At 26.1% G+C, this 17,707-nt stretch overlaps 1 protein-coding gene and 1 long non-coding RNA gene across 2 annotated transcripts in view; one reads left to right on the top strand and one right to left on the bottom strand.

The window, feature by feature from the left end:
• Positions 1-1,045, bottom strand: part of NV39 (uncharacterized LOC100302495) — an 8,916-nt gene extending 7,871 nt beyond the window's left edge. Inside the window, exons 1-2 of the long non-coding RNA NR_028072.1 lie at positions 789-1,045; positions 478-725 (exon numbers count right to left, since the gene is read on the bottom strand). This is a non-coding gene — a long non-coding RNA (uncharacterized LOC100302495). The remainder of the gene's footprint in view (positions 1-477; positions 726-788) is intronic.
• LOC100159836 (sentrin-specific protease 2) overlaps positions 1-10,822 on the top strand; it is a 21,851-nt gene extending 11,029 nt beyond the window's left edge. The window contains exons 2-3 of the mRNA XM_001949581.5: positions 7,086-7,149; positions 8,387-10,822. Of these exons, the coding sequence (XP_001949616.1) occupies positions 8,415-9,695 (1,281 nt within the window). The 5' untranslated portion in view covers positions 7,086-7,149; positions 8,387-8,414 and the 3' untranslated portion in view covers positions 9,696-10,822. The remainder of the gene's footprint in view (positions 1-7,085; positions 7,150-8,386) is intronic.
• The last annotated feature ends 6,885 nt before the right edge of the window (positions 10,823-17,707 follow it).

Below are 17,707 nucleotides of genomic sequence, written 5' to 3'. Positions count from 1 at the left end.
TTGTATACCTTGATTCTGGTGCATCTACTCAAAATAGAATGTATGTGGAGAATAGTTAAATTGGAAAGACTTTCAAGTATTGCAATATTGTGGATTTCTTATCTGGCTGAATTTATTTATATTATCTAAATTTTGAGCTCATTTATTACTATTTAATATAAACTGATAATTATTACTGTAACACAATACTATACAATATTATGTTTTGTTTTTAATGCTTACATAGTTTAAAAATAAAAATAAAACGGCAGAGGTTATAATTATTTTTAGGGCTTATAGAAAGTTACATAATATGAACGGTTTTTATCACTAATATGGAGTTTTATTTATTATTTTTTATATAAACGATATAATAGTTTCACAGTTAGCATTACATTCCTATATTTATAAGATAAGGTAAATAGTATTTGTATTGTGTTGGGCGTTTTTTTTTTTATATACATAGGTACTTATATATATAATATGTTACTGACTTACCTCTTATTTTAATATTTTGTCTCCAATTAAATGTAGTTTTGTGCTTCATAAATCTCGGAATAGTCACTGCTTGTATAAATGATGTCTGATAATTTATTAATTTAATTTGATGGTCTTAAATCCATTTTCCAGATTAACATTGTAGGTACTGACTACTGGTTGTGATTGAAATCGAAGATAAATCACATAAATTTAAATCAACCATCAAAACGTCCTTTTCAGTAGATCCATCCAATCCGCGTGATTTTCTGAAATTAAATATATTTGCCTTACATGTACAATGTCGTGATTCTAGTGGTTTTAAACTCAACTGGGTTCGTTAGTTGTTTTTTCGTTGTCAGTTGGTTATATTTGATGGGCGTGTGTAGCGAACTTTGAACTTTTTTATTTTTAAAATTCATAAAGCTGAACTGCTAACTGCATCTCATCGCCGTCGGACCACCATACCACATGAATGATTGGGGGAAGGGGTTGACTAGGGGTGTTCTACGCATCACATTCTGCCGTTACTAGAAAAATGTATGCTCGTGGACCATGGTTCCTTCCCTTTTATTGTTCCAATTCCGATAAGAACAAATCACATGGAAGAAAAATAATGAATGCGTGTACGCAAAATATTATTTATTCGCCCCGACCATGGTTGTAGATATGCAACCATGACGGTGACGAACGTCATATCCTCCCACAGATACCTATACTTGCTAGATAAGGTACTCCTATATAATTTACATTGTTATCAAGTGAAGCCACCATTAAAGATATACAGGTCTCTCAACGACCCTATGCACATACACAACAAAAATGGTGCCCGAAAATGTTAATTTCTAACAGCTGATCAACTATGTGAGAATAACTACTAGCGCTCCAATATATAATATTGTATATTTATATTGATATATTTTGTAGTACCAAGAGAAATCACTATAATGCAAAAGCGCTAACTGTTATTCTTGCTATGACAAGATCGTTAATTTTAAGTGCATCAAAAAATAAGTTTCGTTGAGTAACCTGGATATCTTTAATCGTGAGTGAAGCTAAGCTCAGGGCATCCGCCATTTTCCCCGGGGGCAAAACATTTCATTTATTATACAAAATGTATTAGAAATAACATCGCTTTTAATGGTAAAAATGTAAAATTATACAAGAATTATAATAATAATATAATTTATATAAAATATAAAATATTTTTTATTTTTAAAAACAACAGGTTTATAAATAATAAAATACCACACAATTGCCACCTGACCTTGATGCTTCAATTCATGCGGGGAGTTCGCTATCTAGTACTATATAGATATCTGTGTAACCTCCGTGCACTGTGCGTAAATATAATGTTCATAATATGAATATTAAATAGGGGGAATATTATTTTATAGATAATAATATAAACCAAGCTAATATTATTATATTATTATACTACAGTGGCGGATATATCCTAGTTCAGAGGGGGCCCGAATGAATTTCAAATCTATAGAGGTAATGACATTCAATCCCTCCCATTATTTTATATTTTAATAATGTATAGTGGTGGTAAAAATACAATCATCAGCCACTGTTATATTACATTATTATGCTAAATAGGTACCTATATATGCAGTCATTGAACCTTAAATTAAATAAATACAATTTTCAACTAAGTATTAGTTTATTTATTTGTCAATAAGTTATTGACATATTTTAATATAATTATAATTATAACTAGCTATATTTTGTAAACTTTAATTTTACGCTTATGAAAAAAAAAACATAAAAATGTTGATCCAACATATACAATTTATTCAAATTTATTAAAAAAAAAACTAAATTAATTTGACTTTTCAACTTGAATTTCACTTTTTTTTTTGTTGAATGTAGGAAAACTTGGAGGAGTCTAATGGAAGATTTTGCATTAAATTTTCAAATTTTTTTTCAGACACATTTTTTATGGATATCTAACTAGAATAATTTGTACCTACATTTTCATGCATTTTTGAAAATTCTTACTTTAGATGTTCATAAAAAAATATTATAGATTTACCCTTTTAGGATTAACTCTTTTTTTAATTTCCACTAATAACTTATGAGGAACCAACCTTGCCTATAATTTCAAGTTTTTTGAAAAAGTGAAACATTTTCTATGGACAATAATTTTAAAAAAAACTAATAAAAATTGAAATTTTCTGATGTCTACAAATAGATTAAAAAGAGTCAAACAATTTTGAAAATTGTATAGTGTATAGAAAATAATAATATAAACATTCGGTGAATTGAAAAAAAACTATATTTTAATATTTTGTTGTTTATTATTTATATAATTACATATTGTATTACATAATCCTATTATATTTTAATTTTAACAATATTATATAATCATGCTTTTAATTGTATTATATTATTTTTAGAAAAATTGTTCAAAAAATTAATTAGGTGTACATTATATTAATATATCTATAACATAGGTATGCTTTGTTAAAGTCTTAAAAACAACTAATTTATTTTGACTAGTTAATACTTTTGATAAATAGTATATTATATTATATTATATTTATTTCATCGTGCATATACATAGACTTATTCTATATATACAAATTAAAAATTAAATTAAACTATTTGTTTATTGTCAATGTGCACAATATCACAATTAATTATTTTACCACTAAAATCAAAATAAGGGGCATTCAATAGGCAACCCATAGTGAATTTTAGCGATAATAATGTGCCGTCCGAAATTCCATAATCTTCCCGTATTCTAATCTATTAGTATTTGACAATACACGCACTACTATACACTTAGTGATTAATCGCCAAATGTGTAAGCCACTTTAAGTGGTATACAAGTGGTACAAGATTTTCAAAAAGAAAAATACTATACGGTGTAATTGTGTGCGTATTTCAGAGTCTGTACATTTCGCTAGAAACGTGATAAAAAAGTCCTAGTATATAATAATATTTAAAATGATTTAATTAAAAACCAAAAATCGGTAGGTATAGGATTATAATAACCAGCAGCCTGCCGGTCACGTTTCATAAAAAAAAAAATTAATTAATTACTTATACAAAAACAGTAAGTAGGTACATCGATGTCTATAATAATAATGTATATAATAATTTATTAAACACTCGATATTGAACCGATACGTATCGATGCCCTCCAATTTCTTCCTTGAATATATTGAATCACAACATTTATAATTTGTACACATACTTTAAATATCAATTGTCAGTATGGTATGTGTGCAATAATAAAATAATGCAAATATTCACTTTACTTTTTCTTTTCTCATCAATAATTTTCTTTTGTGTTCATTTTAAATAGTTTGTAACATCACCATAGTATTTCTGTATATCTGTTGAATTTTCTTGACGTAGGTACATAGATTTTTGAATTTTTGATTGTGACGTCACACATCGTAATTGAATCTTCCCTAAACACTAAAAACTGTTGACAAGGAAATGAAACATTGATCAAAAAATATACCCGTTGGCTGTTATCAATGAGTATTTTCCCGATCCAGTTGGTTGTATATTTTCAAGTTTGAAACTCGTAAATTGATTTAGTCTTTGCATAAATGCACTTTAGCTACCCAGAATTTTAAAATAATGTTCCTTTTTAAACATATGTACTTAAATGAGTTAAAAACGATGGTGTAAAAAGAATTTGTTGAAATCCCTATTTTGGAAGTTATTTCGTCCCAACGTTTGTGATTTTACGTTTATATACGCACACGCACAATACTGTACATTACTACCGCGGCCGTACGCAATTTTGATTTTCTTTTTTACGTATTTTAACGAATGATGGTGATATCAGCTGTATATTTATGTTTCTCTGGAAAACCCTTTAAAACAATTATAGATTCTGATGTATTGATTTTACAATGATGTGTTTTTTTTTGGTGTATCAACATTGCTTTGATTTCTTCAACAGTATCTTGTTCGTTGGGATAGTGAATCTAGTTGGGCAAAAATCGATTTTGGTTTTTGGTGTAAAATAACAATAGATAAATGAAATTTTCACCAAATGTTTATATTAGCATTTTCTATGCACTATGAAATTTTCAAAATGTTTTGAGTTGTTTACGGAAATTTTTCAGTTTCCAATTTTTTAATTTTTTTTCTATAAATGTTAATAACATGTATATCGTTGGATCAAAAAGCTTGAAAATTTAATACAAGGCTCCTAATATATTGTTACAAAGACAGTTGAAAAATATTAAAAATACGTAGGCACAACTTTTTTTATAAGCATTTAAAGTTTGAATTTTGACAAAATGTATCAAATTTAAAAATAATTTTGTAGTTAAAAATGTATGTTCAATTTTTACAGCTAAGGATTAAACATTTAAAACAAGGTTCCACGTAGATTACTTGATTTACAATAATATCATCCAATATACTTAGTAATATATAATAGGCTGACCGACCGTATTGGCCCAGAAACGTTTTTCGTATACAATAATATTATATCATTGAATTAAAATTTAACACCGTCCAATACAGTGACCTACTTGTATTTTGTACCCTAATGGCCTAATGTACATCAGAGCGGCACCCACTTGCCCACCTTTTGTTGTTGTTTTAACGTTGGTATGTAGTTAAACATGCTGAAAAGTGAAAACGAAGGTGAAATCAAAATTTAAAAAGGTTACATTTTTAGATTCTGAGTGGAACGATGAATGTATTGATTTTACAATGATGTGTGTTTTTTTTTTTAATTTTAATTTTTTTTGTGTCTGTCATCACCTTTTAGGACAGTAAAAGTGCTTGGATTTTCTTCAACAGTATCTTTTCTGATAGGAAAGTGAATCTAGTTGGTACTTTGGGAGGGGTCAAAAGTAAAATTTTCCCAATAGTTTTCAAAAGCGCCGTGAAAAACAAAAGAAAAATTAAGGAAAAACGGGAATTTTTACGCAAAATCTGTTTTCGAGAAAATTGATTTTGGTTTTTGGTGTAACTTTAAAACGAATGAATGTAGATACACGAAATGTTCACTGGTTGTTTATATTTCCATTTTTTTACATGATAAATTTTTCAAAATATTTTGATTTGTTTTGAGCTATTTACGGACAATTTCAGTTTCCAATTTAATTAGTTTTTTTTTCTATGAATGTCAATAAAACTTTATTTGCTGAATAAAAATACTTGAAAATTTAATACAAGGCTCCTACTATATTATTACAATAACATTTAAAAAATATTAAAAATCCTTTGTCACAGTTTTTTTTCATTAGCATTTAAAGTTCAAAAATTGACAAAATATGGAAAAATCACGAAAATTTGCAAATTATTTTGAGTTAATAATTCGTAAAAATTTTTCTTTTTAGAACTAAGATTTTAAAATGTAATACAAGATTCCTTATAGGTTATTCTACTTTTATCAAAAAAAAAAAATGTCTAAAAGAAACTCAAATTAAATTTTTATGAGAGTTTTAAATTCATATTTTTACAACATTTGATATTCACTCGATTTCTTATTTTGTTGTAATTAAAAAACGAGTGACTGTAGAAACTCGAAAATTTCACTAAATGTTTATATTTGCATTTTCTATATACGATAAAATTTTGAAAATAATTTGACTCTTTTTGAGCTGTTTACGGACATTGTAAGTTTTTAATTTTTTTAGTTTTTTTTTTTTTCTATAAATATCAATAGTTTTATCTATTGGGCCAAAAAGTGTAAAAAATTAATACAAGGCTCCTGATACATTGTTACAATAGCAGTTGAAAAATATTAAAAATACATAGGCACAATTATTTTTATAAGCATTTGAAGTTGAAATCTTGACAAAATTTATCAAATTTAAAATTGAATAATTATTTTGTAGTTAAAAAATTATAAAATGTTCAACTTTTATATCTAAGGATTGAAAATTTAAAACAACATTCCACGTAAATATTTAATTCTGTTACCAAAAATTCTAAGAAATACATAAGCACAGTTTATTTTTATAGTCATTTTAAGTTCGAATTTTGACGAAATTACATATTAAAAAACCTGGAATAACTATTTTAGTTATTTTGTTGTGATTGTATAATATTACTTGTGGGTACTTGAAACTTAGAGTAACTAAAGTATAACTAAAGTATACTATATTACTATTATATATCTATGATAGTACCACGGTTTGTTGTTGATGTATAACGCGTTACCTAATGGATATTATGATTAATTTGAAATTAATTATTGAAAATTATTATAGGTCAATTTTTTTTTAATACTATTGATAAGTATACCTGTAATAGGTATGTCTAATACCTAGACTGACAAATCGTCTCCGCTCAGAATCGTTTTTCTTATACAGTGATATTATATCATTGAATTCAAATTTAATACTATCCATTATACAGTGACCCACTTGTAACCTACTGTACAGCAGAGCGACATCCACTTACCCACCTTTTTATTCTTAAATTAATACTAAATTCTAAATGCTCAAATTGTAAAATTTGTGGAAGATGTATAAAGTTATTGATGTATTAAGTTTAAGAGTATAAATTATTATTTATTTATTTATTTATAAGTGTATATATGCATAATTACACTTGTTTAGAGAGATTAAATAATAATGATACAAGTAAATTTATTTATTTATTGTTTAAAATTACTAATTCAAATTTTAATTTTATAGGAATATCAAACTGGTGATCAACTTGCCAATTGCCTATACAACTTGAAAACCTTAAAGTGTAAACGTAAGTGATTTACAAAATAATATTTAAAACTATTTTTATTTATTTAGAATTCAATTTCTAAACTAAACATTAATAAAATGGTATTAACTGCATCATTTTTTTTAAATTTAGTGTTAACTATTTCTCAGTTAGCACTGAACACAAGAGAAAATTAAAAGTACATTATAAATAAGAGGTATTCTAGAATAGCTGCAGCAGTAATTTTAAACAGCTAAATATTTAATTATTACATTTTTGTGAACTTTATTCAGAAATCTTAAAGGTGGACTATAGTAATATGCTTACAATTAATTGTCTAGACTACAACATTTAATTTATTGTTATTATTTTGTTTTTAAATGAAATTGATTTGCGTGTTTGTATAATTTTGTTTTTCAAATTTATTAGTGTCAAATAATATGAGCATGATTAAAATTAAAAATAATATTTCAATATAATAATATACTTTGCACATATTATTACATATTTTATATTTGATCCACGATTTTGATTTATCCATAAAATTTCCGTCATTGACCCTGGAAAATGTAATCTCCCATATCATAATATATTATATGTGCCTAACTTTTAATTAATGTTGTGATCGATCTAAAACATCCATGATTTACTTGAATAATGATGTTGTTGTATAATTTGAATATAGGGGAAGTAGCTAAGTTATGAAAAGTCTATAGCAAAGTAATCTAGTTAATCAGTACTCCAAAATTTTCGAGTCCTCGGTTTTTTTTTAATATTACTTTATTATTATTTTCAGTTTCAGCCTGGAATAATCTTATTATTCATGTTTGATAATTGTATTCACTGTATCTGCTATAATATTTACTAATTAATCTAATAACACAAAATAATATAGAAAGTTGTTACTTAAGTTAATTAAAAAAAAAAAAAAATGTAAATTTGTATTAATTTAAAAAAATTGTTAATATAGTGATTATATTTATAATATCCACTATAAATGTTTGCTTTAATAAATATATTATAATACATACATTTTCATAAATCTTTAAATTTCTCAACATAACTAGATACCTACTTGCACCCATTAACTGTCCATGTATACTAGTCTTCGTTTTAACCTTTTAGTTAATTTATTGCTGTAATTTTTTCCATGTGATTATATGTGTATAATTCATAACTCATTATAAAATAATTGCATAAATAATAATTAATATTTATTTAAATTATTATATTTATAGTTTTATTTTATGTAACTAGTTGTTTATGTTTTTTTTTTTAGACTTACCTGGCCCTATAACAGTGATACAATGAGTTATTTATTTGCAACAGAGACTTTCAATTTGGAAGATATCGAAGAATTCACTACTGAGTACCCTGAATTATCTGGAGATGAAGAAATTTTTTACTTTGAAATTGTTGAAGAAGAAGACACAGAAGAAACATCTGATAGTAACTCTACTTCAATTGATAATGAAGAAATAGTTTATTCAACTGATAATGAAGAAATAGTTTATTCAACTGATAATGAAGAAATAGTTTATTCAACTGATAATGAAGAAATAGTTTATTCAACTGATAATGAAGAAATAGTTTATTCAACTGATATTACGTCGCTACATCAAATAAACATAGTCGATACTATTAAGTCATTTTGTGACGATGGAGGATCAGATATCGAAAGTCAATCTGAAGAAATTATGGACAGTGAAGAACAAAATTCTAATATTCCTCCAGAGAATCTGAATGAATGTACTGAAAATATTGATAGTGTGATACAAAATAACATATATGATATCAGTTCTGATTCAGATGAAAATACAGGACAATCCGAGATTTCTTCAATAGTAAATTTAAAGGCCGTACGTTTTATAAAAAATCGCAAGAGAACGTTTCCTACCTACTACCAGAAAGAAATATTTACTAGATTGATACATTTTTTAAGTAACAAAATGGTAAACGATATTCTGAATATACGTATACAAGCCAATGGATATCGGTTACATGTAAAAGATTTAATGACTTTACTAACGCCGAAAACCTGGCTGAACGACTCTGTGATTCAAAATTATCTCTCACTATTGGTTAATTACTGTGATAAAACAAAGGAAATGAGTACAGATTTTTTAACTTCTTATCAACAAGTTGGGTATGATCTTGTCATTAGATGGTTTAAAAAATATGATTTAAATAATTTCAACCGAATTGTAGTTCCCATAAATCCTGGTAAGGTTCACTGGGCCTTATTTGTGATAGAAATTTGGGAGGGCAAAATATATTATTTCGATAGTTATTCAGAACCATCTTTTATGGAAGAGTTGACATCAATAACTGAATTTTTAAGTCGGGCAATCATTGACTACATCAATTTTTCAGGTGTGCAGAGGACTGCGCCTAAATATTGGAAATATATTGATGGGAAATCTCCCCTACAATCAAATACATATGATTGTGGTGTATTTACATGTATGAATGCTCGGTATTTTCTATTAAATAAACAACCCTCAGTGAAATTCACTCAGGAAAATATTCCCATTTTAAGACAAATAATTTCGTGGGAACTTCTTACCAGCAGCCTTGAAACTTTTTAACTGATTATTATTTTAATAATCTTTATTTTGAAAACACTATATTGTGTATTGTTATATAATGTATATTTGAATTGTTGAAACATAATAAATTAGGATTATTAATTTTGTACCCGGTAAGAGAATTACAAGTCAGGGTAATAATTGTTTTTTTTTTTTTTTACTTTTGTATATTATATAATATATTTACGCATAAATCTCCAGCAACATCAAACGAACTCAGTATTCTAATCGTTTGTGATGTCATATTATAATAATATATCGAAACCTTGACTATGTTTATATTTAAAACTGAACTGTCGGTAGAAGACGATGATTCCATTTTGGTTTTGCTATATATTCAAAGGGTCTTAGGCTTGAGACTGTCACCGACGTAACATATGAGACTGAAAAATATCAGTAATATACAAGATGTATGATACGCCTTTTGTGTTTTTTTGCTTGAAGACACTTATCATCACTACCTAACTGAACGATTACTTACAATATCGGCCATGTGAACCAAAAACTATGAAACAAACTTCACAACATTCATTGACACTTGGTGTGTGTTAACTGCTTTTGTATAATAATATAAAATTTTATATTTTATTTTATAATTTCTAATATGGTCCATACTCCACTTCAAACGATTATGTCAATTTTAATCTTTAAAAAATCGACTACTTAACATTTTATATTTTATCCTCATAGTATACTGATGGCTACACTATCTGTGGGGAGATGTTTACGTAACTGTATAATTTTTATATAATTATATATTAGTTAGGTATTTATAATTACTTTTGTGTTTTTTTTTTTATTTCAAAATTGTACTTTTATTTGGTTGGTTTGTTACACATCAATTGTATTTACCATTATAATTATTTAGTTATAAATATTGAATAATATCTAATAGAAATCAAAAAAAAAAATGTTTATTAGTATAGAAAATAATAAGTAGTAGTAGTTAATATCTTATGACATTATGTTTATAATTATAAGTAAAATTTATCAATTATAATATCTCATTATTTATATTATCATTTGATTGCTAAAAATGCATTTGTATGTTGTTATTTCTACAATATTAATGTGTAGTTTTAATTCAGATTAAAATAAAGAAAATCACGCTTGAAAGAGCAACTAAATACTTGTCGTTCTTTATTTCTAAAGAAATGGAATTGTGTGGATACAGAAAATATTTTTCTTTCATGTAATTATATGGCAGTGGCGTGCTCACTATTTGATTTTGGCGTAACTGTACAATTTATGTTAATAGTATTTTCATTTTTTTTAACTTATATAGATTTAAAAAAAAATCTAATATTAATCATAACATTACTAAGCTCAAAGTAATTTATGATAACCAAATTATATTATGTAAGGAAAATAGAGTTGTGATGTTTGGTTAATGACAGTTAGGAAGGGTAAATACACTCTGGTCTCTGACCCACCTCACACTTATACATCACTGTTAAGATATTGTGCTTGGTGAACAAAAAATATATATTTGAGATGGTAAGATCATTATAATAGGTATTTAATATATTACAGCATACTTGGCTAATGCTCAAATTAATCACGTCTTTTTGTTAATGACTAATGATTAATGACTACATTTCAGACTTTAGCTATCAAAATGCACTATGGTTACAGCCTTTAGTATAGTTGGTAGTTTGATACCTACTAATTTTTATATTTCAATGAATTGTTGAATGCTAACTTTTAGGTGTTTATTAAATTATTATAACATATTAGATGTTTGTTTTAAAATTATTTATTTATATTATCTGAAGGTGGCCCAAGGCCAAATATTTTAGTTCGATATAATTTATGTTACTTTTGGTGTTAATACATTTTTTTTAAAATTAATTATATTATAATACACTGGGTAATTATTTTTTAATATTTTTATCATTACATTATTATAAATGATGACAATTTATGACATGATAATGCGTTATTTTATTTATCATTAATTGTTACGTGTACAATTTACGCAAAACATTTCTTGATAAAAAATTAATTTGTAACTATGATATGAAAAAAGAATTAATTTCAAGCCTAAGAAGTATGCATTTTAATTTAAACGAATCTGGCTTGAAAATATTTACTACATAGAGCACAAAATATTATGGCTCTTTAAGTCGATTAATAAGTTTACCTACAAGAAAAAATATTCAATATTCTTTTCGATTGTCATTACTTATTACGAACTAGAGGTGGATAGGTATGGGGCAAAGACGATCTATGGAATATAATTTATCATTTTAGCTGTTGATGATAATCAATTTTATAAACTGTGAGAGTGTGATCTGTGAACAAAAAAATGGTACTTTTATCCAATTATATGCAAGTAATGAAAATGGAATTAAGAAGATTTTATAAAAATTATAAATCTTATACCTAACTTGAAATGTTTCATCCCCCAAGGCGGACCGGTATCTATTGTCGGCAGGGAAAGCGAAGAAGAAGACAACATACGGTTAATTCCTCCCGCCAATGACAAGGGGCGGACTGGCAGATCGGGAAATTTCCCGATGGGCCGATCGAATAATCGAATTATGGGGCCGGACAATTTGGTTGTAAGAGTAACTTATTACGATTTTTAGATTAAAATAATAGTTTTTGGTCTATTTAAAATGTATAGAATATAACATAAATAACACGTCAATATGAAAATAATCTTACCTAAAATTATATTTTGCTGTTCTAAGAAACAGTAGGTATTTATATAAATAGAAATTTCGCTGCCGCGGCCGCCGAGATGTTTATATACGATATAATTCAATGTATTATTGATTATTATTGTTATATTATTTAAAAATATGCTGTTTTCGTACGCAACTAACAATACTGTTGTCTGTGATATTACTGATATTATATAAAATATAAATATTAGTTCATTTGTGTTTTGTATTGTCGAGTGGAAATATGACTTTCCAAGCAATGTAAACAATCATAAACCTCAGCTTTTTAAAGGTAAGTCAAATCAATTTTTAAATAATATTATATTATAGTAAAATTATTGTTAAAAGTCTCATAAATTATAATCTATATAGGTACAATTATTATAAAAAATTGGTTAAATGGTTTAAAATAATAATTAAAACAAATAATAGAATTATTAGTTTTAGTGGCCTATCCCCTATTAGCTATTTGAATTTTGAATCCCACCGTGTGTTGTATTCACAAATAAATTTTTCTAATATCCTTAATAATGTTTTGTCGTTTTTAAATTTGATTCTTCTTAATTCATACTGTTGTGTTTCTGTAAGACCATATATTTTATATTTTTCTATAGTATTTGAATAAAATTGCTGATAAAAACCAAAGCTTTGCATCCGAACGTAACATTTTTAGATTATTAATAATTGAACTCTACCTTTTGTTATATATAATCAATTAATTTTGACTATAATATAAATTATAATTTTATTTACATGATAAATTACTATTGAGTTATAACTTATATTATATATTGAGGTTCTTCAGAAATAAAAAGAGAAAAATTTCAAAGTTTATATATGTAATTTCAAATATTTTTTACTCTTAAGTGTTTTTTTAAAAATGATGATAACTAATAAAAGCAATTATGATACCTATGTAGCTTTGTATAAAGTTTGTAAGCTACAGAAGGAAAATATAATTTTGTACCTACTGGTTGACGATTAATAATATAAAAGAAATATACCTATTGATAGCACATAGGTAAAAAAGACCTTAGACAATGGTTTATGGGTGATGGGCCGCTTGAAAAAAATTCCCAGGTCGCTCCGGGGGAGCCAGTGCGCCCCTGAGGCCCACCAGTTGGTGACTTTGATGCTAACGTTTTTAAAAATATGGTTCATTTTAGATTCTCAGTGGTGCGATGAATGTACTTTTAATGAATTTTTTTCGGAATATACGTATTTCAACGAGTTAAGAATAATGGTGCAAAAACATGCGCTGCGTATTAAACCTAAAATCAAAAACTTTGGATGGCTATAACTTTCAAAATAATGGTTTCCGCAAATTTTGAACCATAATTTTTAACCTGTTGAAATACGTATATTTCGAAAATAATTCCAAAAGTGTGCTGGGTAGCTAAAGTGAATTTATGCCTTTAAAATTCTTAGAAGTTTTCAAAAGCGCCGTGAAAAAGAAAAAATGAAAATTTTTACGCAATATCGGTTTCGATGGAATTATAATTGAATGTTGTTTATATTAGCATTTTCTATATACCATAAAAATAGGATGATATTTTGACTTTCTTTGAGCTGTTTACGGACATCTTCAGTTTAACTTTAAAAGTTTCAAGTACCCACGAATAATATTATACAATCACAACAATATAACTAAAATAGTAATTTCGTCCAAATTTGAACTATAAAAATAAACTGTGCTTCTGTATTTTTTAGATTTTTTGGTAACAGAATTAACTACTTACGTGGTATCTTGTTTTAAATTTTCAAGCCTTAGATATAAAATTTGAACATTTTATAAATTTTTAACTACAAAATAATTATTCAATTTTAAATTTGATAAATGTTGTCAAAATTCGATCTTTAAATGCTTATAAAAAAAAATTGTGCCTATTTATTTTTAATATTTTTCAACTGCTATTGTAACAATATATCAGGAGCTTTATATTAATTTTTTTCACTTGTTGGCCCAAAAGATAAAACTTTATTGATATTCATAGAAAAAAAAATAAAAGAAATAGAAATTTGAAATCGTCCGTAAACAGCTCAAAACGAGTCAAAATATTTTGAATATTTTATGGTGTATAGAAAATGATAATTTAAACATTCAGTCAAATGTTCATGTATCTACAGTTATTTGTTTTTGAATTATAACAATAACAAAATCGCTACATGAGAAATCGAGTGAATAATATCCAATGTTGTAAAAATATGAACTTTAAAATAATGCTCATAAAAATTTAATTTGACTTTCCGGTATGGTTTTTTATTGTTGATAAAGGCAGACAAATATATAAGAAATCTTGTATTAAATATTCAAATCTTAGATTTAAAAAAGAAACATTTTTATGAAACCAAAAACTAAAACCAAAAACTAAAATCGGATTTTGTCGAAATCTGCGTGAAGATTCCCGTTTTCCTTAATTTTTTTTTGTTTTTTTCAACGCTTTTAAAAATTACTGGGAATTTTAAAGGCATAAATTCACTTAAGCTACCCAGCACATTTTTAGAATTTCTTTTTGACCTCCCCAGTACTCCAACTAGATTCACTTTCCCATCAAACAAGATACTGAAGTTGAAAATCGAAGCATTATTTCGACTACTCATTGCGTACACAGACACAATTAAAATAAAAATAAAATATACATCATTGTAAAAATGTAAACTCAATACATTTATCGCTCCACTCAGAATCTAATATCCAGACTGACAAACCGTCTCCGCTCAGAATCGTTCTTCTTATACAATGATATAACATTGAATTCAATTTTTATAATAATATATTATTATAATATTTAATACAATCCATTATAATACATTGACCCATTTGTAACCTACTGTACAACAGAGTGAGATCCACATACCCGTTTTTTTAATTTTATTTTGAAAGTCGAATACAAAGTCAAATAGTTATAAAATATAAAACCAATATACCCTAAAAAATATTATGTTCTATAATTTTTTTGATAGATAATTTTACTCTAAGGTTACTCAAAAACATAAAAAAAGGTGGACAAATGGGTGTCGCTCTGCTGTACAGTAGGATACAAGTGGATCACTGTAATGGATGGTGTTAAATTTGAATTCAATTATGTAATATCATTGTATAAGAAAAACGATTCTGGGCGAAAACGGTCAATCAGCCTAAGATATTATTACTAAGTATATTATTTTTATGATATTATTATGAATAAAATAATTTATATATAAATATATAACCGTGTATAATACGTAATATATTACGTGGAACCTTGTTTTAAACTTTTAATCTTATCTATAAAAGTTGATTATGATTCAATTTTAAATTTGATAAATTTTGTCGAAATTCGAACTTTAAATGCTTATAAAAAAGAATTGTGCCTATGTATGTTTAATATCTTTCAACTGCTATTGTAACAATTTATCAGGAGCCTTGCATTAAATTTTCACACTTTTTTACATGCCAATTTTCATTTATCTATAGTCATTCGTTTTTTAATTGCAACAAAATAAGAAAATCGTTACATGAGAAATCGAGTGAATATCAAATGTTGCAAAAATATACATTTCAAACTCTCAAAAAATTTTTATTTGACTATCGTAGAAATTTTTTTTTTTTGATAAAGGTAGACAAATTTATGAGGAATCTTGTATTACATTTTCAAATCTTAGATTTAAAAATAAAATTTTTTATGAGTTTCTAACTCAAAATATTTTTAAAATTTTCGTCATTTTTACGTATTTTTTTCAATATTTGAACTTTAAATGCTTATAAAAAAAAAAATGTGACCAAGGATTTTTAATTTTTTTCATCTGCCTTTGATATAATATACTTGGAGCCTTTTATTAAATTTTAAGACTTTTTAACCTTGAATAAAATCTTATTGATATTTATGGAAAAAAAACAAAAAAAAATGGAAACTGATTAACGTGAATTAAGACCGTAAACAGCTTAAAATAAGTCAAAATATTTGGAAAACATTATGGCAAATAGAAAATGCTTATATGAACATTCAATCAAAATTTCATCTACGGTCATTTGTTTAAGATTTGCACCAAAAACCAAAATCGATTTCCTCGAAAACAGTTTTTGCGAAAAATTCTCGTTTTTTTTTTTAATTTTTCTTTTGTTTTTCACGGTGTTTTTGAAAACTACTGGGAAATTTTTACTTTCGACACCCCCCCCCCCCCCCAAAGTACTAACTAGATTCAATTTCCTATCATAAAAGATACTGCTGAAGAAAATGTAAGCATTTTTACTGTCCTAAAAGGTGATGATAGACACAAAAAAAAAAAAATAAAACACATGTGTTGCATCATTGTAAAATCAATACACTTATCGCTCCGCTCAGAATCTAAAAATGATTCTCCGTAAATGCGTTCAGTCTATGTTGCGCGTGGGCCAGAGAAAGGAAACAAACAGTGCACTGACATCCTCTTTTTTTTTTTAGATCCGGACCCCTTAAATTCTAATATTTAAATTTTGTGTTAGTATCTTAATTTATTTTAAATTATAATATACATATTGTTTTACAGTAATAATATTACTGAGTTAAATGCTTAAATATTAATTATAACATAACTGTTATCCAAATGTCGGAGACACCGATAAAACAAATTAGTATAAAAAGGTTTATCCAATATGATTTTCTCATAAGTAAAACGAAAATGTTCTATAAAAATAAACCATTTCATTCTAAACAGAAGTATTTTTGTTTTTTATTTTTATTATTATTTTTCGTTCTTCAATAAAGCAAAAATTTCTTGGATAACGTACTTCAATAAAACTTAATGGATATTTAAGCTTTAAATTTAAATCAATTCTACAAAAATAAAAAAATTATTGTAGGTTGAATCTTAAAACCACTGTCATGAATAATACAATATAATTCTTTTATTCTAAGCCAGCGTAAAATTGATTTATAATTTAAATTTAAAATAAACAGAACATTGAATGATATTAGTATGATAAAAATGTATCTATTATTGAAAAATATTACCTATTAATTACTATAAAGATGGAAGTAACTTGTGTTACGGAACTTTGGACTATTTAGAGTTATTAAAAATATTACTATTTACTTTTTGTTTTACTATAGATTAGATAATTGTATGTATTCGATTCAACTCGTATAAAGTTAGTAAATGTTTATGGATTAAAATTTAAAGCTAACAAGTTAAATAGATTAGAATGTTACTTTAAAAGTACATTTTCAACTTCTCTGTAACTTTTTAACTACAGATATAGTACCCAGTTATGGCCATGATAGATAACAGCAGTAGGTAGGTATAGTGTAGCTTGCGATGTATTATAGCGAGTTACCTACTCTGAATAGTAAAATAGATTATAAATTATAATTTACAATTAAC

The sequence above is a fragment of the Acyrthosiphon pisum genome, chromosome X (assembly GCF_005508785.2).
Source record: "Acyrthosiphon pisum isolate AL4f chromosome X, pea_aphid_22Mar2018_4r6ur, whole genome shotgun sequence".
NCBI lineage: Eukaryota > Metazoa > Arthropoda > Insecta > Hemiptera > Aphididae > Acyrthosiphon > Acyrthosiphon pisum.
The sequence above is the reverse complement of the archived record's forward strand: the minus strand, read 5'-3'. Positions and strand labels throughout refer to the sequence as shown.